The sequence below is a fragment of the Octodon degus genome, unplaced genomic scaffold (assembly GCF_000260255.1).
Source record: "Octodon degus isolate 3935 unplaced genomic scaffold, OctDeg1.0 scaffold00017, whole genome shotgun sequence".
Lineage (NCBI taxonomy): Eukaryota > Metazoa > Chordata > Mammalia > Rodentia > Octodontidae > Octodon > Octodon degus.
The window spans coordinates 4,897,112-4,922,187 of NW_004524593.1; the positions used below are offsets into that span (position 1 = coordinate 4,897,112).

The following is a 25,076-nucleotide window of genomic DNA, read 5'->3' on the forward strand; positions in this document are numbered from 1 at the left end:
TCTCTCTCTCTCTCTCTCTCTCTCTCTCTCTCTCTCTCTCTCTCCCCCTCTGTGTGTATGTGTTTTCGTGGTTCCAAGGATCGAACTCAAGTCCTTGTGCTTGCCAGGAAGGCGCTTAGACTGCCAACCTATCTCTCCAACCCTGTTTCTTTTACTTTTCAGAGTCCTTCAAGTGATTCAAATTTCTAAGAGCAAGTGTGGGTGTCCTTTGCACATTCTCATGTCTCTCTCAATTTTGGTCCTCCGAACACTCAATTCCACTCACTTGAGCCAGTTAATGTTACCAGTATTTCTTTATCATTGCTTTTATGCATATCTTGCTCTTTAAGCATTTTTTCCTCAAGGTGAGCATCTGGGAAGCAAGGGCCTTTCGACTTTCTGGATATGAGTCATCCCCACTGGTTGATTGCTCCTATGCAGGACTAAGTTGAAGATGATCCCAGGAAGCTTGGGAACAATTTTTCCTTGGAGCAGCAGACCTGCCAGTGTCCACTGTTCTGCAATTCATTGGCCAGAACAATGTCTTGCCAAAGACTGCAAAGAACGAGAGATCACATCCTGGGGAGTAAAGATGGCTCCTTCCCTCCTGACAAGGCCTCACAGGTGCTTCTTTGTCCCTGGGCACTGAGCCGGACCATTGGTGATGTGGAAAGTGTGATTCCTGCAATCTCTGAGGGCTCAGTTTGTACCTTATGCCTCATTCTCTGTCCCCTCTTCTCCCTCCCCTCCCCTCCCCTCCATTCCCCCACTCTTCTCCTCTCCTCTCCTCTCCTCTCCTCTCCTCTCCTCTCCAAAAGAAACAATAACTTCCTTAAAGACAGAATCCTCCTACTAAATGAACTCTTTGAGGCATCACAGACCCAAATTCAGGGATGCAGTTCCTATTTGTTCTTGCTGCTTTGCAAGCCTAGGCATGGGCTCATCTTTATTCTAAGGGTCTCTCAAGTTCATGCCAGGCAGCTAACTCTTACATTTCTCCTAGAGACTTGATATCCGATGTATGAAGCAGGAACAGTAACGGAATTAAGAAGCCTTAGAGTGGAGTGTGGTTGAAATGGGATGCTTATTTTATTTTTCTCTGGGGTTAGTTTGGCTTCACCTATCTCTAGTTTCTAACTTAGCTGTGACTCTTAAGGATTTTGTTTATAAATTTATAGAAACAAGGCCCGTGCTCTTTTTCCTAGAATTCTTCTACTGTTGGAGATTTGCAACTTCTTGGAAATCTGTTGAACTCAGGAGGACGTGAAGGGAGGAGGCAAGGCAAGGCATAATTTCAGGAATCAGGGACTATGACAACTAACCATGTGCCATTCTGCAGGGTTTTTGTTTTTTGTTTGTTTTTTGGGGGTGGGGGGCAGAACCAGGGATTGAACTCAGGCTGTTGCGCATGCCAGGCAAGTGCTTATTCTACTGAGCCATCTCCCTGGCCTCCCATTCTACAGTTCTTGCTTCACAGCATAGCACTTTGTCATATATCAGAGTTAACTGACAGAAATAGGAATGGAAGGGCAACCTCTCATTAACTGCTTTATTCATGATAGGATGAATTCATCCTTCTTAGGCCATCTCCGGCCCTCCAAACTGCAGAAAGTGATGAAGTAACTGCTGTAGAAAAATCCCTGTCTTAGAAACAGAGGGATGTGAAATTTATCATAATATGGATAAAATATTTAAGAAAATAAACTGAGAGATAACATCATATTCCATGGTAGCCAATAAATCTTTATAATGATGTAAATTGTATTTTGTCTTTAGGAGAAAGGAGTGAGGAGGTGACAAGAGCTACCATAGCAGCAACTCTTAGGAAGGCAAACTGAGTCATCTATCTGGAGCTAAGAGAAAATGATGAGAAGACACCAGTGTCAAGAGGCTGAGCCCTCATTGTTTTATTGCTTTGCCCTTGGGCTTCTTTCTGGGCAAGGAAGAGTGTTGAGTCTCCTGAAGAGTTTTGTAGACATCTGACAGCAGTCCGTGGAAGACGCCTGTCCTGGGACCCGTAATAGGCAGCCTGTAGTGAATACTCTCTGGAGAATAGTGCAAGAAGGAAGAAGAATAAAGGCTGCTTAGACTCCATTCTTAAGGAAACTCAAAGTAACCAAGGGCCACCAAAGATTTCCTCAACTGCTTGAAACAGATTAAAAATTCACAGAAGAATGTCTCGTCATAGAACTTTCTTGTCCCCAATAATGTTTAACCTTTTTTAAGTTCCACCAAAGAAGTACTTAGAAATAAAACCCACATGTAAGGAGTCATTGCTGATTAAATTCAAAATGAGTATGAAACATATCTGGAGTTGTAATATCAGCCAAAGGGAAAAGAGAGCTCTCAGACTTTTCAGGGCCCTATATAGTTTTGTCCTTTGGGGGTGGGGTGGGATAGCAACATGATCTTACAAAAATAAAAGCTACAGTAGGGAACTAAAACTATTTTGCATTTCAAAGGGAGCCTTCACACTGTGAATAATTTATTTTTTGACTTTTTAAAATCCTTACCATTCTGACCTCTTCTTCAAGTCTGATTTGACTTATAAAAGCTTAGTTACCTTTTAATTTTTCTAGGAGGCACATTGCATGAAGACGGTTAGTCAACGTGTAACACAACATTTTCCTCTTGGGAACCACTGAATAATTAAAGGAGTTGGAGGCCTGAGCTTTCTAGAGCAAGTGCCCTGACCAAGCCTAATGAGAACTAGAGATGTCATTCGATCAAACATCCAGGGTCTGAGTTTGTCTTATTACTATAATGAGGAGGAAACAGTGGCCTGGGGTAAGAGGGCCAAATGGACTAAGGACTAGAATCTGGGTCCCCAGAAGCCTAACTCGGTGCACTGTGTACCACATCTTAAACAGAAGGACAACCAAATGCCAGAAGGCAGCTCTAAATCAGGTGGTGAGCATCAGTACCAATAACATCAAGACTACGAGCCTAGGCTCAAGGCAAGGATAAACGAATCCAGAAGAAATCCCTATCACTTATAAAAATAGATTTTTCCATTTAATTAGCTCCCATTAAGACTTTAATGATCTATCTATCTATCTATCTATCTATCTATCTATATGTTTTAGTTGAATCCAGAAAGTGTTAGAACTCACTGATGTAACCAACAGAATGAATTCATCATTAGCACTATTTACCGAGAGGCATTATATGCTTAGTATCTGCAGCCTGTTTACAGGAACCACAGAACACAGCACAGGTGGTTGGCAGCTTCAGCAGGCAGCAACACATCTTGCAGCCTGTGTGACATGTCTATGTTGGCTAAACGAGAAGGGCTGGTACGTGCTCACAAGGTTCTTGGTTTGGTCAAAGGGAAAGGTTGCTTGTGTTGAGTGCCCAGCTCTCGCTGGGAGAAGATGAAACTGTGGTTTTTATAAGTAGAAACATGGAGACCCAGCCCACAGAGCAGGACTAGAATTTGAACTCAGGTCTCATTGCTAATAGACTAGCACTCTACTGTTGCAGTGATTATGCACAACAACAGTGTTGTGCAACAACAACAGAGCTCAGCTCAAAAAGGTCACAACCAAAATCAGCAGTAGATCTACCAAGCTTACGCCTCTAGACATTTCTGCAGCCATTCTCCTTAGAGCTTCACCCTCAAGATTGCTGTCCTAGATTTGAGTCTGGGCAAAAATTAAGTCTGCTCAAGAAGCTAATTGCCTAATCCCATGAACTCTGACTCTTGCTTTGATATTACTAATTGAAATACATTTCCAGGGCTAATACATTGGTGAAAGGCATCTTGTTATATTATTCTCTAGGATAAGGAAAATAAATTTTCTTGCTGAGAGAAAAGTGTGTGTGTGTGTGTGTGTGTGTGTGTGTATGTGTGTGTGTGTGTGTGTGTGTGGTGTTTCATTTCTTTGCATCATAGGTTTGAAAAAATCCAATTCCAAGGAGAATTGAGAATGACTGTGCAACTGTCACAGATAACTCTGAAACTAAATGGTCTTGGCTTTGAGAAAAGGAAGTTGTGACAGACCAGGGAAAAGCAGTGTGGAGCTTTTGTCCTGTAGGGGCTCTTAGCTTTCACTTTGGCTACACGAACTTGGCCAGTGTTCTCAGATACCTTACTGATGCACAGGGATTGCCTTTCACTACACTAAAGTGGATATCCCAAGTCTCAGCGATTTCTTAAGTCTCTAGTCTCTCTTTTGCAGTCCCCTCAATATATCCTCATGTTTCCTTTCTAGATGATTTCCTATGTAAATTCTGTCTCTATACCCTTTGCAAATTTCTAAGATAAAGCCTTTTTTTTTTTTTTTTTTTTTTTTTTTTGTGGAACTGGGGATTGAACTAAGGCCCTTGCACTTGTCAGAGAAGTGCTTATTCTACTGAGCCATCTCCCAGCCCCAAAGCTTCCACTTTCTTAGTCATATAACATGATCTTGATTTTTTTTACTATAAATATTTAATTTGAGAAAAGCCTTATGTAGCTTCAGTTAATTTTGAAGCAAATAAATGACAAAATAGCCTTGGTTGCCCTAAGGTCTTGCATTGGATCAGCTCAAACAATGGCCCACCCTCACCTTTACTGGCCTATTGTTAGTTTTTCTAAAGGACATGACTTAGGTCAATACTTAAGGCTAAAAATCAAGATTCTTCTGTCAAAAACAAATGATGATAGAGTACCACTGGGCAATTGTTGGAAAAAGTCAGGTATTTTAGGGAACTTAAGGCATTTTAGAGAATTTTCAGGGCCTCCATGAAACCATCCCAGGGATGTGTGATATAATTTCTTTTCCACTTTGACTAGTACCATCAGATAAAAGTTTGTGCCCCGTCTCTATGGGAGTCCTTCAGCAAGTGAATTATTGGTCAAAGCCATATGGCTTGGGAGATAGAGCCTGGAAAAACACAGGAATGGATAAGGGCAAGTGTGGCTCAAGGGAAGGAGAAAGGGTACCACATACATTAAAAGGCAATGTATGAGAGAGAGGGATGGAAGATGGGAGTTTATTCAGAAATTTAGAAATTATCTTAGGGATTAACATTGCCATTCTACAATCCTGGGCATAGTATATCTAACATTGTAAGTACTTGAACAGAAAACAAACCTGTTAGGATGTCATCACTAGAAGGTTTAGGTATAGCCGGGGCTTTGGGCTGACGAGGATTCATCATTCTGATTGGAAGAAGCAAGAAAATACCTTAGTCAATTGGCTAGGACTTGGTGACAAGGAATGTGTCTTTACCTGCTCTGAAACATGGATGGTCTCTGTGTTCAGGTGTGGGATCAGGCCACTGTGCAGCGGTGTGAGCTGGCTGGGCCAAAGGCTATGAATTCTTGAGGTGTTTTCACTTAGTGATAGTTGTATTGGTAGCGCTTGATACAATGGACACCTTAAAAATATTTTCTTCCACTATAGAACATGTATGTCTTGAAATATGAGAGATTAAGAAAAGAATCTTCCAATTTCCAGAAAAAAGTAATAATTCTTTCAGGTCAATAATCTAGCCTTAAAAAAAAATCCAAACAATGAGTTTTGTTTGTGTGTTTTTTTTTTTTTTTCGTGTTTTAGGACAGGGTCTATAGGGTCTCACTGCATAGATTGGACTCATAGTGATCCTCCTGTTTATAGTCTCCCAAGTGCTGGAATTACTGGTCAGTCTCAATTGCCATCTCAGCACACCCCCAGGGGCGGGCCAGCATGGCAGGCCCAGGGATCGAACTCCCAGCCTTTGCGTCTGCCTAAGCAAGCGCTTTAATCCTCTGAGCTATTTGGCTGGCCCTCCAAACAATGTTTTGATTAGAATCTACCAACTTTACAGAAAATGTTCTGAACATATTCTATTTTTGCTGATGGCTAAGACTATTGAGATGACCCTCAAACCAAAATGTCTATGAGCCCAAACTTTTATTTATTTATTTTATTTTTGCAGTACCAGGGATTGACTTTGCACTGGCCAGGCAGGCTCTTAAGTCACTGAGCTATCTCCCTGGCCCCCAAACATTTCTAGATTGGTCTAAATTGCTTATTATTTAAGAATGACAACTCAGTAAACTTTGGTGGGCTATGTAAGGCTCATATTCATTTTATGGTTTCTACTTCCACGAAGATCTCCCAAAATTATTTTTGCTTCACTACCAAAAACATGGCTAGTTTAAAGAGTTTGTTTTATTCAATTATTACTTGACAATTCATGGAGACTGAGAAAAACATAAAGCAAAATCATGCATTAAGGTTGGCAAACAGACAGGTAATATTTTCAATACTGCATAGCCTAAGATCTGTCAACTCTAAATCAAAGAATATATGCCTCCATCTTTTCTTCCCTCTTGCTTTCCTTTACTTCTTACATGCAACAAGCATTATATTAATTCCTGCAAGGGCTATAATAAAGTCATTTTAAAAAGCTATTATTATTTTTTTAACATTTTATTTTTTTTCCTTGAATTTTTTTATTGATACATTTTATATATACATAGTGATAGCATTTATCATAGGGGAACTGTACCTTGCTTCAAACAATAGTTTCAAGCATTTTTTTAAAGATTTAAAATTTTTGAATTTAGTTCAACTTATAATACCACATTTCCAAGAAAAATGAACCTTTTGCAAAGACATTTAAATAAAATCATACCAAGATGCACAAAAATGAAATTGTACAAAACTTCTTGTAAAGAAAAAAATCATTAATAAAAAGCTATTATTAAGGGCCAGCCAAGTAGTGCAGCACACTAAACGCCTGCTTAGGCAGAACTCAGCGGCCAGGGTTCGATTCTCAGCTTGCCGTGCTGGCCCCACCCCCAGGGTGCACTGTCGGGGGACTGAGACTGGGCCTGGTGGTGCATGCCTGTAATCCCAGTGCCTGGAAGACTGAAAACAGGAGAATCACTATGAGTTCAATCTATGTAGTGAGACCCTGTACAACCTGTACTAAATACATTTTTTAAAATGCTATTATTTCAATAAGGACAATTCCATTTGCCTATATGAGCAATGAGATTTAAAAGTACGAGGACAGTATTAATATGCTGAGCTGTAAAAGGCTCAAGTCAACAACTTTTGACATTGTCAGTCCCATGGATAACCCACTACTATTATGGGCTACTGGACTATATTGGAATATGTTGCTGAATTCATGCACCTACAATATTTAAATGACAATGGAATACCCATCTCTGACAAAACTAAACAAAAAAAAGGGGATACAAATGAAGGACCTTTTTGTTATCTGTATTTTCAAAATAGTTAGTATAGATGTACAGCTACTTTCACTTAATTCAATGAATAGAAAGATTTGTACTAATAGTGTTTGGACAGGATATCATATCTGCATCTTGTACTATGAATAACCACTAAGAAAGCAACAATATGCAATGTATTAATTATTGAAACTGTCCTACTAATCAGTTTTGAAACTGATTGCTATTCATTTCACAATAAAATTATTTTTTAAAAAAGTACGAGGACAGATTTTATGAGCCACAAATAGCCCAAGGCCCTCACTTATAGCCATTCTAGTTTAAATCTCAAACAGGAGTGGTATATTTCCTTCATCGTACTGAAAAAAAGACAGAAAAAAAAACTAAATGATTTTTTTAGTTAGTGTTGACAGTTTTAGGAATAGCTCAATTTTTGGTCTTAGTTTTAAAGATATAAAATCTATTTATTTAAAATAAAACCCAACTCATGATTCTAGGATTTGGGGCTTTATTTAAAGTACCAATCTTATAAGATAAATGAAATAGGGCAATATTTTCTAAGGCTCTTTCACAAAAATTAACTTTTACTCAGAAATCCTTTTACATAGCTTTCTACTTAAAGTTCTTGAAAGAATATTTGTTGAAATTTTATCATGATCTCATGTAAGAGTTCTTTGAAAATCCAGAGTAAAACTAAGTAGATGCTATTAATGACAGCATGTGTACAACCCAAATACCTCTTTCCTTCATGATCTTGGGTACTTTGGGTACATGGGTTCAAAGCATCTGACTTTATATCACAGTATCAAAGAAGCTAAAGTAATAAAAGAAATCAGAACATCTACTTCTAAGTATTACAAGTTTATAACAAGGTCAGTTTTTGCCCTCTGATTATTTCTTTTTGCATCAAAGGAGAAATTTGTCTATTGTCCCTACATCACATGTCACTGTTTTGGTCTATGTTCCAAACATCTGTGGCAAGGCAGGTAACATACACGGATGCTTTACCCAGAGTCCATGTTTGGTTTGTTGTGTTTGTTTGTTTATTTAATAAAGTGAAAGTCAAATCCCTCTGCATGATAATTAAATACAGAAAAATCCTTTGAAAAGCCAACTAATGCATTCTGACTGATTTTATTTCTGTTGTACCTAGTGTTATTAATAAACAAGCAATGACAACCAAAGAAACAGGTAACAGGACTTTCAGTTACTAAAAAGTAGCAGAGGATGTCTTGGATTCAGGACAGATGATTTGTAATCTGCTGTATTTTGTGAATTGTATGTGTCATCATTCAAGTTTTCAAAGCCTTCTATCTTATTCTTTACACTTTTTTTTAAAGATAGATTTTATTTTCCACAGGGGGCTTTATTTAAAGTACTTTTTTTTTTGTATTTTTTTTTTAGAGAAGGGTCAACAGGGTTTTCAAGTTCTCACTACTAGATCAGACTTGTAGTGACCCACCTGTTTAAAGCCTCCGAAGAGCTGAGATTACAGGCACACACCACCACACCCAGTCTCAATCGCTGTCTCAGCATGCCCTGGGGGTGGGGCCAGCACAGTGGGCCCAGGGATTGAACCCCTAGCCCTTGTGCCTGCTTGCAGAGGGGTTTCGGTGAAAAGGTGAAACAATTTTATTTAGTCTACCTTTTTTGAAAATGAAGTCCATGAAGAAGTCTGTTCCTTCAACACCCTACTAACTCCTCTTAATCTATGACCCTGCTCCCCAAGCAAACATAGCCAGAGTTAGGGTCCTATCTCTCTAGCTTACCTATGATTCATAAAATTTTTAAAGGATAGTTTCAGATCATCTGGGATTGTCATAGTTCTTGGTTGTACCTAAGGAAGAAAGTCTCATTTAGAACACTGGCCATAATGACATTCAGATGTAAATAAATAATACACCACCTTAGCAAACTTGAGTTGTATTGACCTTAAAGTCTTCTATGCATTGCATTATTATGCCATATTAAAAAAAACCCAAAGGGTATCTCTCTTTCCATCATGTAAAAGCATCATTTTTTCTTCTCTGATTATTACATTTGGAGGTTAGATAACTTGAGACTAGTAGGCCTTCAAACCCTGTTTAGATCACCATGTATTTTTCAAGTCTCAGGGTAACCACTGTCTTCTCAGAGATGACTGGATCATGGACTGCAGTTCTCTGTCCTCAGGGCTATTAGAGACTCATAAACATTTTATTGTATTTTCTTGCTTAATGTCTGGCTTTCCCAGCGGACTTCCAGCTTCATAATGAGAGATGCCTGCCACATGTCTCTTTTTATACTTCCAGCTCCCAAATCTCTTATTTAGGACATTTAAAAATAAATTTGTGAATAGGTGAGCCCACTTTGAAGCACACTTGAAAATTTCAAGTTGCCCTTCATAAAGGCTACAATCAGTGTAGATCGGCCCCTTCCACATTTGTTTCTAGAGCTAGATGTTGAATGTGTTTTTCATTAAGAAGCATTGCTTTTCAGTATCTCAGAAATGATTGCACTCATGCCAAATAATAATCACAAAGATGTAGGTGTGGGTGTTCAGCTGGCCTCTCCCTGAGTGACTGTAACCAAGTGAATTGGGACTTAAATTTATGACACAATAAAATTTCAAATTACAATGCATCAAGGACCTCTAGAGGTGCTTGAAAATAGCAAAAACTTGAATATCAAATCCACACAAATGCCAATCATCTGCTATATTATTTTAGATTTTTCTTTTAACTTAGCTGAGGGAAGGGCAGAGGAGGGAAAGAAGATAAATAGGTACCAAGGAGCATCTGGGGTCACTGAGGACAGCAAAGGCCTGATTGAAAGCCTAAGAGAAGCTTCTAGACACCTAACAGGGGAGAGAATATAACAGAGAAATGACTTTGCTCTTTTCCAAAATATCATCTGAAGTTGGCGCTGCTTCAAGAAAAGATGCAGAAAATTTTTCTGGATAGCATAATCCCTGTTCCAAAGCCCTTGACTCTAGCTGATAGTGTTGTATGCTTTAAGTGGGCTGTATGGGTTACATCAAAACGAAGTTGCCAATGACCACTTTGCTTCTGAGACAAAGTATATTGTGGTAAATGCTTGTTTTTTATTCCCCTTCTTTATTAGATTTATTTTTAATTATATAAATTTATATAGTGTCATAACTCAATACATCCATATAGTGTGTAATGATCAAAACAGGAGAATATTTTCCTTTCCTTAAACAGTTAAAACTTTTTTTGTTTGTTTCTTTCTTTTTTTTGTTACCAGGGATAGAACTCAGGACCTTGTGCTTGCCAGGCAGGTGCTTATGCCACTGAGCTATCTCTCTGGCCCCAAAATATTCTTAGTAACATATACTATTTTTCTTTCTGTCCTACAGGGAATCTTACATGCTATTGCTATTGAGGTTTTAAAAGTAGCTGACATAGTCTTTACCCCTGTCCCATGCATAGTTTATAAAAAATTTTCTTTCAGTGGGCTGTCTATTCCATTATTTACTTTGTTGTACAGAAGTTTATCAGTTTGATATAATGCAATTCAACCACTCCTGGTTTTGTTTCCTGTGTCTTTGGGGTCCTCTATAAAAAGAAACACTGCCTATACAGATGTCTTGAGGTATCTTCCCTAAGTTTCCTCTTAATAGTTTCATGTCTTATACTCAAATCTCTGACATATTCTGAGTTTATTTTTCTACAGGATAACAGATAGAGATCAATTTACACTTCTCTGAACCTGAGTACCCAGGTGTCCCAGCACCAATTATTGAAGAGTATGCACTATCTTTTCAGCAGTGCATATATTTGGCACATCGGCCAAGAATCAATTGACCATAAGTGCATGGGGCACTCTATTCTTTTCTTTTGTCTATGCATCTGTTTTTATGTCAGTACTGTGTTGTTTTGATTACTAGAGTTTTGTGGCATATTTTGAAGTCTGGTTGTGAAATATATGTTCATATTGTTTACTTTTGCTGAAAATTGATTTGGCTATTTGGGGTCTTTTGTGTTTCCATATGAATGAATTTTAGATTTTTTCCAGTTCTGCATGTCATTAGTATTTTGTTGAGTATTACATTGAATCTGAAGATTTCTCTGTGTAGCATGGACATATTAACAGTACCTCTTCCATTCCAAAGATGAGATCTTTCCATATTTTGCATGTGTGATCTTTAAATTTTTCATTGGAGTTTTGTAATTTTCATTGTAGAAGTTCACACCCTTGGTTAAATTTATTTTTAAGGTTTTTGGTAGTTATCATAAATGAAATTCTTTTCATGATTTCTTTTTCAGTACTTTCATTATTAATGTATAAAATGTTTCTGATTTTTGTATGTTGATTTTGTATCCTGGTTTTACTGAATTGGCTTGTTATTCTAGTAGTCTTTTGGTGGATTCTTTGGATTTTATAGACTGAATTGTACCATCAGTAAACAGAGAGAAGTTGACTTCCTTCTCTCATATTCACATGTGTTTTATTTCCTCAGGTTGCCTAATTTTCTAGCTAAGACTTCCAGTATTATGTTGAAAGCAAGTGATGAGAGTGGACATCCTTTTCTTTTCCAGATCTTGGAAGAAAGCTTGTAGGCTTTGCCATGCATAATGTTGTTGGTTGTGATATATATATATATATATATATATATATATATATATATATATATATATATATATATATATATCACTATATATATATATATATATATATCTTTATGTTGAGGTATATTCCTCCTATACTCATTTCATCCAGGAATTTCTATCTTAAAAGGATATTTATTTATTTTTTTAAGGATATTTATTTTTGTTAAATTATTTTTCTATATATACTATACATTGGGATAATATTTTTGTCTTACATTGTATTGATGAAATATATTATATTTATTGACCTGCATATATTGAACCATCCTTGAATCTCTGGGATAAATTCTACTTGATCGTGATATACTCTTGGATTTGGGTTGCTAGTATTTTGTTGAAAATTTTTGTGGTAAAATCTCCAACTATTACATTGGACCTTCCCTATTTGTAGATCTAATCATGTTTGTTTTGCAAAATTGGGTGCTCTGGCATTATTGGATATACGTTTACAAACTGCTGTGACTTTTCCTTGAATTTATCTCTTTATCATTAAAGATTTTGTCACCTTTAAATTGTTTTTCCTTAGGTCTATTTTGAGTGATAGAAGAACAACTCTTCCTATTCCCTCATGGAATACCCTTTGGCTTTCAGTCTCTGTGTGTCTTTGTTGATGAAGTGAATTTTCTAGAGGTAGCATTTCATTAAGTCTTGTTTTTGTCTCTATTCAATCAGGCCATATCTTTTAGTTGGGGAGTTTAGTCCATTTACACCCCAGATTATTATTAATAAGGACTTACTCTTCATATTGGTTAAGGTTCTCATGAGGAACAGATTCAATATAAAGTATATGAATCTGGGAATTGTAAGAACAAGGGAAGTCTGGCCCAATAGCTCAGCAGACTACTGTGCCTGCTTAGGCAGAGCGCAGTGGCTGGGGTTCAATCCCTGGCATGTCATGCTGACCCTGTCCATGGGGCATGCTGAGACAGCAACTGAGACTGGATGTGTTGGTGCATGCCTGTAATTCCAGCACTTGGGAGGCCGAAAACAGGAGAATCACTATGAGTCCGATCTACATAGTGAGACCCTGCAGACACTGTACTAAATACATTTAAAAAAAAAAAACCAAAAACCATAATCCATAAGAACAAGGGACTAGGTAGGCTTAGGGGATCAGAAGTAGAAGACTCCCAGTGGCTATCTGCCAAAGCAGAGGTGAAAGAATCCAGAATGAGTATCTTCATGTTAAAGAGCTGGATGATCCAGTAGCAGTCAAAGGTTGACTACAGAGTCACCAATATGAATCCTGGTCAGAAGGCTGCAGAGCCTGCATTGGAAGGCTGAAGTCTGTGCTGGAGCAATGAAGGAACTGGAGACCAATGTCCAAAGGTAATGGTGAAGACTGGAGCTCTTCCAAAACACAGTGGAGACTTCCTTCTTTCCTCTTTTACTCCATCTAAGTGACAAGCCTATCAGCTGGTGGCATCTACATCTGGGGTGGGTCTTTCCCCTTTAGTTTGCTGGCCCATATGTCAGGCATTCACAGACACATCTAACTAATCTGCTAGGCAGTTGTTCTTTTTAAATTAAAAAAAAATTAAGACTATTAAAAGAAAACTAGAAAAAATACAGAATTTCACCAAACAAAATAATCAGAATTCAGCAATGATTGTTATATTGCATATTATTGCCTTCAAATTAGTCGTTCATATTGCCAGATAAAAGAATGCAAAATTGATCAAAAAGTTATAAAAATTAAAAGGGAAAGAGAAAGTTAAGCATTAAAAGCTCTTTTCAATAGACCATCAAAAATCAGCAGTACAATTATCCAAGCTATCCTGTATGTATACATAAGTACATCACTTTCCCTTCCTTCTTTCTTTTCTGCTTTCCCTTGTCCTAGTGGTTCCTGCCCTTTGAATAGATTTTTTGCCTTTCACAGTATCTATTATACCTTTGAGATTTTATTTATTCTTTCAGGTCTTTACACTAGAGCGCTCATATGACGTTTACACGTGCGGGTCCGATTTGCTAAGCAGTTCTTATTCACGTTAAGTCAACACATCACAGTTAACAATCACAGTCCTGTCATCTTTACACTTTTTTTTTTTAATGGAACCAGCAATTGAACTTAGGACCTGGCATCTTGCCACTGAGCTATATCCCTGGCCCTATGTTATCTTATAAAAGTATTTGTGTATTTTGAATATCTTTTGTTCCATTATTTCTTCCTTATTGTCTATCTTTGTGGTTTATCGTGTTGATAAGGTTTGATTTCTTTTTAGTTTTCTTTGGTGTGTCTGCTCTTTCCGTGTATTTTATACATACATGTGCTTTCATGATGGTGGTTGTCGTTTGCCTTTGACTATAGGTAGGACTCCATAAAGCAACCTTTGTTAAGCTAGTCTAGTGGGGACGGATTCTCTGTTTTTGCTTGACTTGAAGTCTTTATTTTTCTTCTGTTGCTGAAGGATAGCTTTGTTGAGTATTGGATTTTGATAGTTATTTTATTTATTTATTTATTTATCTATCTATCTATCTATCTATCTATCTATCTATCTATCCATCTATCTATTGCGGTACCAGGGATTGAACTCAGGACCCTGTGCTTGCCAGGCAAGCACTTATTCTACTGAGCTATCTCCCCAAGCCCTGCTATTTTCTTTCAGAATTTGTTATATTTAATCCCATTCCTTCCTAGCCTACAGGATTTCTACTCAAATGTGCTGTTAGTCTATTGGGGTTTCCCTTAAATATTTGCTGATGCTTTTCTCTTGCAGTTTTCAGAGTTCTGTCTTTATCTTGTGCATTTGATGGTTTGACTACGGTACACCATGGTGAGTCATCTCTTCTGGGCATGTCTATTTGGAATCCTACTAGAAATACATATTTCAAGATTGGGAATAGTTTCAGGTGCTGCTTCACTGCGTAGATTTTCTATGTCTCCTTTTTTCCCTCTAGGTTCTCTGAAAATGTGAATCTTTGTGCATTTAATCATGCCCCAATGTTCTCAGGGCATGTATTTATTCTTTTTCTCCTCTTTCTCCTCTTCCTGTTCCTCTTCTTCCTTTTCTTTAACTGACGAGGCTACTTCCAAATATTTTATTTATTTATTTATTTATTTATTTATTTATTTATTTATTTATTTTGGTGGAACCAGGGGTTGAACTCAGGCCTGTGCACTTGCCAGGCAAGCACTTATTTTACTGAGCCATCTCCCCAGCCCCAAGATCTTTACTTAAATTCAGATATTCTTTATTCCTCTTGATCCAGTCTGTTGTTGAGGATTTTCAACTATATTTTTAAAAGTTGACTTATTGCATTGCTTTTCTTCGTGCTTTCCTTCCTTTCTTATCTTAATGTCTTTTTATTTTCTTTCTTTAAATATGGAAGTCTTCATGAATTTGTGTGTCATCCTTGTGCAAGGGCCATCCCAATCTTCTCTGTACTGTTTCAGTTTTGATATATGTGCTGCCAAAGCAAGTAGTGAGCTCTTTATTCCTAGGATTTCTCTTTGGTTATTTTTCAGGGTATCTGTCTTTGCTGGATATTTCATTGTTTTCCTAATTTCAATTAACAATGAGTACTCTCTTGAGTCTCAGCTTCCTTATACTCATTCTTTTAGCTTCTCTGTCAGGCATTTAATCAAAATAGCCTCTTTTTTTTTAGTATATATGCTACTGAAGTGAGCACAATATATCTTTTTAAATTCTATTGCTAGAGAATCATTGTTCTTTTTTTTCAAAATTTTATAGATAAACAGATAGCAATGAGACAGTTTCAAATCAAATCGGCAGTACAGTTTCAATAACTAACACACTGCATATATTCTTCTTAGTGGTTAATTGCTGTACAAGATGCGGACTTGAGATCCTATTTACAAACACCATTAGAACAAATCATTCTATTCACTAAGAGAATGTAACTATATATCTATCCTAACCACTTTGAATACACAGATACAAAATGGACATTCATCTGTATACCCCTGTTTTTCTAAGTTCCATTATGTTCTTTTGGAAGCAGAGTTTTAGGGGTTTTTTTTTGTTGTTTTTTTTTTTGCGGGGGGGGGGTTAACACGTCTTGCTTCTTTCTTCTTCCCTTTAAAATCTCTTTCTATGATGTTTTATAGTTTTTGGGATATAGGTCAGATCTTGTAGTTTTCTCTTGCTAACTTTATTCCTATTCTTTCCCTAGCTATTTTTGATAATATTAAAAATGGGCTTATTTTCTTTTGTGTTGTTGTCAGTGTATAGTTAATAAATTAATGTTTGCATATTAAATATTGACCTTTGTGTCCTGAAATTCTGCTTTGTTTGTTTATTAGCTCTAATTGTAATTGTTGGTGGTGGGTGTTTTTTTCTTTCTTTGTGTGTGTGTGTGTGTGTGTGTGTGTGTGTGTATTCCCCAGGATGTTCCATATATGAGATCCTGTCACTGGCATAGACAGAGATTTACTTTTGCCTTCTTAATGTTTATGTATTTTATTTCTTTTGCTTGTTTTAAATATCCCAGCTAGAATACACAATACACTTTTGAATGCAAATGGAAATTACAAATGTTTTTCTCTTGCACTTTATCTTAGAAGGAATTATTCTTTCACAGGGGAGTATGATGTTAGCTATGCAATTTTCATAGATACCTCCAATTATATTGAAGAAATGCCCTTCCATTCCTAGGAGATTTTTTCAGTCCTCATATCCACCTCACTGCTGAGAGATGAGGGGCGTCACAGTGATGACATTAGCTCCCCAGGAGGGCATCAAAGATGTCAAAGTCCTTCTCTATGTGGCAAGAGCATGTCCTGCTGTTTCCTAACTGACTGTGGTTTCACACCAGCTTCTGACAGCAGTAGAGGAAGTTCCTGGGTGCTTTGTGTTTGAATACCTTCTTTTTAAAAGCTACAAAAGTGGGAAAACCACAGTGTATTGTTTCTTTCCTGTCAAATTCTCTGCAAGGGCAAAAGCCAAAGAAGTGGTTTTGAGAAAGAGGACAGCTGTTCAACTCCCAAGTGTGCCAACAGGCCAGGCCAGCTCAACCCTAGGGCCAGCACATTCTCCCTGGGATTCCAGGAATAGAACTATGAGGAATCCCAGTTGGTTATAAGATTAAACTCCGTGATCCTAAATGAGTGGAAAACGAACACAGATTGCACCATTAGGTGCATCATTGCTGGTAGCTTCAGTTAAAATTCTAATTCCCACACAAGAATTCTACAAAATTGCAGCTCTCTTCCCTCTGCTGTTAGCCTGAAGCATTTTGCCATGAACCCAGAAAAGGAAACTCTGTACCTTTTGTTTTTCCTCCATCTCTTTCCCTTCATTTCATCACATATTTATCCCTACTTCCTCCCCAGGTCAAAGGAGAATCACAACACACCAGACTTGAAGAGATTGACTCCACCCCTACTCTAAACTTAACTGCATACTCAGATCATGCTTAAGCAAGCCTGTGTCTACCCGGAGCCTAACAGCTATCCAATGCTGACCCTAATCCTTACATTAACAAAAGCCTTAACTGTGACCTGGTACAACATCCTCCCTGAAACAGGCCTCTTTTTTGGCAACTCTGAGAGTGGCAGAGCCTTGTGTTTGTTCCTTCCACACGCCTGGTGCCCTTCTCCCTTTTCTTACCACTGTTTCCTCACCACTCCCCGGATGGCCATGCCTGCTCAGACCCTCGCTAGATAGAACCTACTATCAAATCTCTTCCCAGTTTATCTTCTGAGATGCTGACTGAATTAGTGATGAGCCCAAAGATCAAGTGGAGTGTTTCCCAACTGTAATGGTAGAAGAGAACTTGTGATGCGTGTGTGTGTGTGTGTATGTGTATGTCTGTGTGTGTGTGTGTGTGTGTGTGTGTGTGTGTGTGTGTATACGCTGGGGAGATGTAAAATGAAGAGACGTGGCTCCATTACCTCAAGAACCTTTTTACAAGAGTGTAGTAATGTAGAAGGCCAAAGAAAATGGTTTACCTCATCTCCTTCCCTGTGGCCTGCCACTGTGGCCCACCTGTGGCTTGTTGAAATGGGGCAGGTTTGTCACATGGTGTCTGAGCTGATGCTGTCTGCAGGACCTACCATTTCCCATCTGCAGCTCACAGCAAGAGCGTGTGTGAAGGGCAGGTATTACAGTCTCTCTCCATAGGACTCCATGGAGGAAGAGGAGTGCTGGGCCCCGGGGGACACAGGCTCCCTTCTCTCACCCTTCGCCTACCATTTTTTCTTCTCGACATGAGGCACACAGCCACTTGTTTCTGAGCAACCCCGAGTCAGTCTGGTTCCTTCCAGTCTGGGGGGAAAGAGAGAAATAGAGACAGGTGAGGAAATGCTGAGGCACCTGGCGCAGCAAAGGAGTGGAGAAGTAGTGCACGTGGAACAGATAACGGTTCTCCTTCCTTCCATGAAGCCGTGACCTCATCCCCCTGCAGGGTGGTTGTTGGAGCTCGAGATTTGCTGTGGAAGATTTAGCAGGGCTTAGTGGAACACAGATAAGCTAATAGTTCAGGGGGCGCTTGCATGGTGCACAGATACCAGGACAGCTGCACCGGGGACGGAGCTAGGGCTGGGAGCTGGCGCGCACCGCGGTGGAGGAACTGCACTCTCCCATAGGTGGCGCATCGCTCCCTTTGTACATCAAATGTCCACTGACTGGGCCGGTTGAGGACCACCGAGGGCCTAAGAAGGAATAAAAACTTCTCTTCCGCAGGCCTCCATTCCCTGTAACTCTGACTCCACACCAGCTCCCAAGCTTCCGTGCTCCACCAATACTTGGCCCGTCTGCTCCTCCTGAGAGCCTTGCATGCAAGCCACAGCAGGCCTGGAGCTGACACAAGCATCTCGAGTCCACATCCTCGGCCCCGGAGGAGAGGCTGTCTCAGGATGGCCAGGAATGACCAGTGGAGGAGAGCAGAGACAGTTTGTCTCTTTCCTTTTCACATCATCTCTGAAAAAGTGTGAGGGAAAAGACTTTGGGGCATTTACTCCTGGAGCACAAAGCTCTCCCTTCCACCTTGGCAAAGGTTTGGTTATGCAGTAAGCAGGGATTTCAGGTTAGGATTACATTTGGAGATCTTCTCTTACCATTCTTCATGCCTAATGACATTAGAGTTATGAGAAATTCATAGAAAGCATAGAAAATAGGGACAAGGAAGGCCACAGCGGTGAGCCAATGACAACCACCCGAACAGGACTTCTTCTGGTTGACTGGCTTGTTAGCTTAGCAATAGACATGCACCCTGGCCCATTCCAGCTGTCCTGGAAGGTGTGAGAAACAGAATAAGGAGGAAAATATCTCAGCAGCATCAGTGCTGGGGTACTGTCCAAAGGTGACATCTGCCGTACTGACTGCAAGCAGTTTGGTCCTGTGAGAGACTGGTGGCACTTAGGACTTGGGGACTATTGACGATGTTGGATTCTTTTGATAAATATTTAAAATATGCTTCACTTTATGGGGCATGTAAAAAGAATCAGCCCAGTATTGTAGCCTTGTGGGTTGGTATGTTAAAGTATGAGTTTGAATGACTAGATTCATTCATTTAACAACAAACATTTATTGTGAGGCCACCATGTGGAGGGTGCTGTGACAGTGCCTCACAGAGGCATAAGGCCAAGTTTCTGGCCCGAAGGAAGACAAGAGAAGAAGGCAAATCTGCTCAGTTGCCTTTTCTTAGTTACACTAAGATAAAGGAGCCCCAGCTGCCCACCTCAAGCTGCTCAACACCCAGCAGCCTGTATACCAAGAAGTATGCTGGTGTCAAAGGTACTAGGAAAGAGATGTTTTCAGATCACAGGGAAACTGAAGCAAGTTGTTGAGCTTATTTGGGGGCAGAGCTGAAGGGAAAGAATCTGAGAGATATTAAATAAAAGGAAAGGTAATGGTTAAGTAAGTGTGTGGGGGATGAACAAGGAGAGTAGAGGGCATTAGAGGGCCGAGAAACCCTGCACAACAGCAGGAAATAACAACCAAGCAATCGGCTTCTGGGAACTAAGGTTGAGTTGGAAGAGCCAGGCTGTGTGGTAGGCAAAATAGGGTGAGAGGTGGGTGAGAGAGAGGAAATATCTGTCTGAATGGACTTCAGTTCAACTTTCTCCTGTGCCTTTCTGGATATCCTGGGGTGATATCCAACACTGCCCAGGTTTCTCCCTCCATCTCTCACATTTCTAAGATCTGAGACTTAGATACCTCACCAAAAGTGCCATCCAAAGTTGTATACACTGGGTATCACAGAAGCAGCAACATGTCCGAGCTCTTAGAAAGGAGAGAGAGGGTACTTTTGGTTGGAGGAAGGAGGAAGGGGTTGTTAGAAATGGCATTTAGACCTAATCTGAAAGGATGAGGAACAACTGCCTTTGGAAAGGTTATGTGTGATCAAATCTTTACGTAGCTTTGTTCTTAGTAGTGTTACAAATATACTACATATTATCCTCCAGTGAAATTAAATCTTTCACTGTATCTGGGCTTCTGTTTTCAGCCTGAGATTTCTGCTGGACTCCAGGGTTTGGAATCACAGAATGAATTGCAAACCAAACAACAACTATATTTATAAGATCTCCAGGGTATGTAGCAAGATCTTGCTAAGTAGTGACAATTGTAGACGTGACTATGGAGTCCCACAGCTAGGGTGACTTCTGTCCTTTTAGGTGTGACTTCTGTCCTTTTAGGGTGACTTCTGTCCTTTTAGGTTCCAACCTAAAAGATATTTTCTGTATCGCACAGCCTGTTCTTGTTAATTCCTCATCTTTTAAGCAATCATGTAGTGTTACTTTCTGAAAAAAAAAAAAAAGAGGTTTCTCTCCTGCTGTTCCTACCATGTATCGGGGCCTGTCTGACTTTATCAGCTTTACATTTGCTTCTCCTCTCCCTCTCTCACTACATAATTTCTTTCCCCTATTATGCTGAGAGTTATCTCAGATCAAGAACCATGTCTTACAGAGCAAAATTTTCTCGTCTGTATTCTGTGTTATTTAACTGGAACAATAAACACTAACCAAAAAATGTTCAGATGCTCAGATTCATTCATTCAATAAATGTTGGTTGAATGAATAAACTATTGTAGGGATTTTAAATGAACAGGTATCAATACAGAATATACATTCACATCTGACAAATGCTTATGTTGGCGAAGGCCATGGTTACAACACTGCCTCCAGATAAACATTTCAGGGTATTGGGGTTGTGATGCAACAGATCTATTCCTCCCAGGGTGCTGGGAAGAGCCCAGGCTGAGATCCAAAGGGCTCTGCAGACCTGATTCTACAAGCAAGCTGAGTGACCTTTGGCCAATACCATATACTTTCTGGGCTTCCCTTCCCTACTGAGCACGTCTGCGGCCAAAATGACAGAGGAAGACCTTCTAATCCTGTGCACTCTTTTCACGCGGAGTGCACTCCAGTCTTTGTTGTGTCCTCAGACTGCCAGTGAACATCGGGCTTCCAAGGAGGGCTACTCCATGTGTCTTTATTTGGAGGGGAGCTGAGGAGCCAGCTGCCACAGGCAGGTCCGCAGTGGATGAAAACAACTTGAGATTCCACATTCTGCAGATCATTTCCTCTATTCTGCCTGGCTTCTTTCTCACCCTTGTGGGAAAGGTCTTTTCCCTCTGTACCATTCCCTCCTCCCTCCACGTTCCCATAATCCAGCTTAGTCGCAGTAGCAGGAAGGGACAGTGAGTGGGCCGGGTTCACAGGCAAGCCCGGGTTATGTTATCTCTGCAGTCAGGAGTGCTGCCATGCGAATGGGGCTCCCACTTCCCAAGCAGCTGTGCTCAGGACAGCAGATAGCACTTGGGACAAGAGGCAGACCGCAACCTGTTTATAATATACTTGAGGTCTGATGTAGATTCCAGCCTCTCCACAAAAGTCAAAGTCTGCTCTTTATAGTTCATAACCGGAAACACCTTAGGAATTTATCTTCTGAGGCTCATAAGGGCTGGCTCACGGCCCAAGTCCATAGCCTCCCTACATTCTCGATAAAGAAACTCTCCTCTCCTGCCCTCCCCTCTCCACCCCTTCCCCTCTTTACCCCCCTTCTCCTCTCCTCTCCTCTTGTTCCCTCCTCTCCTCTTCTTCCCCCTGTCCTCCTCTCCTCCCCTCTCTTCTCTTCCCCTCTCCTCTTTCTCATCTCCTTTTCTCTCCCTCACCTGTTCACATAACAAAAACTGAATATGTAAGCACCAGATGGTGATTTTAAAAATAGGCATCATCAGCATGATTTGTGGAGCACCAACACATTTGCCTCTGCCTCTGCCCTTTCATATTTGTGTTTCTTTTTCTCCCTTCTACGTTGACTTAACTGAGAGAGGACTCATTAACTGCCTGCTTTAATTCTTCTCATTAATCCAAAGAGGAAACTGTGAACCAGGAAGGTTAAGAGATCTGTCCAATAACTCATCCAGTTAGTTCAGTTGGCTGGAGAGTGTTTCAGAAAAAGGCTCAAAGGTAACTTCAGGGAAAACATGACTGTTAGAATTCATGAAGTTATAGTTATTCCTATATGCCTTAGCATCTAAAAGGTAGTGGCCAAAAATATTTTCCATATGCACAAAAACATATGATGATTCTAGATTTTCCTTCTACCTGAAAAGACAGATATTTTTATGAAGAATGGAGCTGAATATAGCTTCAAAACTGCTCTTACTATTCACTAGGAAATAAGTTAAACTTGCTCAAAATAGTAGACATCTATACATCTCCAGACTTATTAAACTTATTAAAGTTTTTATTACCATTGCTAGTTCAGGTCAATGGTGTTATTTTTTAAAAATTGTACTTGCAGTTATGTATGTTTAATCAATATCAAGAGGAAAAGGCTTTAGGAGTCTATGGGGTAGTTTTCTTGATAGTCATGAGCTTTCAAAATTTAGGGTCCATGAGAGACAAATAAGAAAAACACAAGGAAATTGGAAGCCACCATCCTAAGGTTTGCCCAGCCGCCCGCTGCTACAGTGCAATCTTTTCAGCCAGGACTTTGGGCCAAAGGGCTGCTGACAGCACCGCGTTCTCATCTTCACTCCGCCTCATTACACTGGACCAGCAAACACTGACGTGGAGCAGCTTTGACTAGCTCATGCCCGCCCGACCCCAGCGAGGGGGCAAAGGAGCTTCGGGTCCTGGGGCAGTCGTGCACTCCTGCTGCTGCCTTGCTGCGGATGGTTCCGTTGCGTCACCTCTTGGCACAACTGCCTAACGATTAGGCTGCACCGTCCCATTTTATTGGCAGCTGGAGAAGTTACAGGTCAGTAAGTGGAAATGACACGTGAACGCTGTGCTTAATGAAAAAGCCCCTGCCAGGTAAATGACAAACATTTTAAACTTTGCTTTGATGGTTTCATTTAAAACTTTTCTTCTTTGTTATCTGTACTTTCTTTGTTTCCCTTTGCCCCCACCCCCTGCCCCCCACCGGTCCCTTTGGAAATGGGGTTCCAGGCACACGTGCTCCTGGTGCCAGGAAGAACGCCACCTGGGCTGTGTTGTTCCAGGTTCTGCCCTTTGCTCCGTGACGGTGAAGGGAAAGGGAGCCAGGTGGCTGGACCTTTGCGCCGTTGTACACAGGGCCCAGGCCCTGATTTAGAGCAGGAAGGGAGAGTGTCCACGGTGCATTCCACGACCGTGAGACACAGCGGAGTTTCTTTGTGGACAGGAGCAGCTGCGGGCTGGGCTGAGCGCGCGTTTGCCTCACAGCCCACACGTGCAGGACCTTGTGCTTGCAGCAGACTGTGGGGGTCAGCTTCACAGTGGAAGAGGTCTCTGTGGCAGGCAAGAGCTGGACCTGACCTGCCTACCTGATGTGCCAGGAGAACAAAGACCCCAGGTTTCTTAGCTGCCTCTCCACTCAGCAAGGGCAAGCCTTTCTCATACACAAGCCAGTGCAAAGTCAGTCCCCACAGGACAAGGGTGAGGGCCGGGGTGAGGGACCCATGTTCCCTGACAGCAGGAGCAACGCATTTTTAACAGGTGTTTATTGGCCACGCAGCTCTCGCTCTTGACTGCCACCTAGTGGCCATCCATGAATATTACAGTCATTAAACACTAAATTCAGTCAGCTGTGGTGGCGAACCTATGGCACTTGTGTTAATAGTTTTTAAGACAAAAGATGCTACTGTATGAGTAGCTTTTTCTAAACCAAAACCTCAGTATTCAGCTCCAATTGCAGTTTGGGCCCTTCGCGATAAGTAGGTGGGTGTCAGGTTGCAGTTGGGGTGCTCCTCTGTAGCACACTTGCCATCACTGAGAGCTGGCCTCTTCTCCCCTGGCCATCATTATTTCTTCCCTCAGGCCCTGCCCCAGCCCACTTTGTGTCTGCTGTCTTAGTTCCTTGGTTTCTCCATGGAGACCTGGAGCAAACATGGACAAGTAGGTGGTTGGCAGCCTGTCTAAACAGCAAGTCTGGAGACCAGCTATGAAGCTTCTTGCTGATCTGCAGAAATGCGAAGCCAATCCGCCCCTCTCATTGTTCCCTGCACTTGGGCAGGTCGTGGTGGCCACACTTACCTCCTTGCTTGCCTGAGGTGGATTAATAGATGATCTTTAAGCACAGCTTGGACTCTCACACTCCAGCATTGACAGCCCGAGGCATTGTCCACTGCTGCTGGCTTCCGGGGGCCTCTGAATCTTTCGCTTAGTCTATCTCTGCTCATCCATCTGCAACCTGGGACCTTCCTTCCCACCTGCCGTTATAAGTACTTTGTCTCTCTGATGTCCCTGTGCCATCTGCCCCCTCATTTGTGTAGGCTGAGGGTGAATTACTCCTCAGATTTGTATTAAAGTGAACAGAGAGGGCCAGTAAGCACCGCTGGACCAGCAGCAGGGCTCCAACGCACATTTACTGAGCTCTTCATAGATGTTGGACACTGGGCCAGATGTCAAGGTAATGTGTTGGGCAGTACTCAAAACAGTCCCCTGAGGGCCCTGGAATTTTCCAGGTAAAGGAAGAGCTTATATTTCAAGTGTCACCCTGCCAACCTCAGCGAGGTGCTGGCTGCAGAAGCGTCGTTAGGGTCTTGGAAACTTTTGTGCACACAGAGCATCGCACCTTACTCAACAGCCCATTGTGGCTGGTTTCTGTGAGTTAGACAGGAAAGAATTTCTGATGTAAAATTCCACAGGTGTAGGGATGTGCCGATGGGAAACATAAGTAACTGATACGAGGGAAGTTGTTGGAAATGCCAGAAGCTAGGAATAATTTAGTTATGAACAGCCCTTCACCAAAGGGCTTGGGACCAATTCCTCCACACGTAATGCTTAGTTGTCCTTTTCTGACGATTCTAACCTTATTAGCTTCTTCTTCTTCTTCTTCTTCTTCTTCTTCTTCTTCTTCTTCTTCTTCTTCTTCTTCTTCTTCTTCTTCTTCTTCTTCTCCTCCTCCTCCTCCTCC

General features: G+C 40.7%; 2 protein-coding genes and 1 non-coding gene across 5 annotated transcripts in view; 1 reads left to right on the top strand and 2 right to left on the bottom strand.

Annotated features, from left to right (window-relative positions):
- Positions 1 to 1,608: 1,608 nt before the first annotated feature.
- Positions 1,609 to 25,076, bottom strand: part of CUNH1orf105 (chromosome unknown C1orf105 homolog) — a 37,580-nt gene continuing 14,112 nt past the window's right edge. For 2 of the 3 annotated variants that reach the window (XM_023710366.1, XM_004626910.2), the window contains exons 4-7: positions 17,919 to 17,993; positions 8,920 to 8,987; positions 5,058 to 5,125; positions 1,609 to 2,024 (exon numbers count right to left, since the gene is read on the bottom strand). In XM_023710366.1, coding sequence (XP_023566134.1) covers positions 1,879 to 2,024; positions 5,058 to 5,125; positions 8,920 to 8,987; positions 17,919 to 17,993 — 357 coding nt within the window. In that variant the 3' untranslated portion in view covers positions 1,609 to 1,878. The remainder of the gene's footprint in view (positions 2,025 to 5,057; positions 5,126 to 8,919; positions 8,988 to 17,918; positions 17,994 to 25,076) is intronic. The other variant, XM_023710367.1, reaches the window with a different exon arrangement.
- Positions 15,084 to 15,186, bottom strand: LOC111815524. The gene has a single exon (XR_002820207.1). It is a non-coding gene; the product is annotated as a U6 spliceosomal RNA (small nuclear RNA).
- Pigc (phosphatidylinositol glycan anchor biosynthesis class C) overlaps positions 22,622 to 25,076 on the top strand; it is a 9,540-nt gene continuing 7,085 nt past the window's right edge. The window contains exon 1 of the mRNA XM_023710363.1: positions 22,622 to 22,993. The gene's annotated coding sequence lies outside the window, so the exon portion shown is untranslated. The remainder of the gene's footprint in view (positions 22,994 to 25,076) is intronic.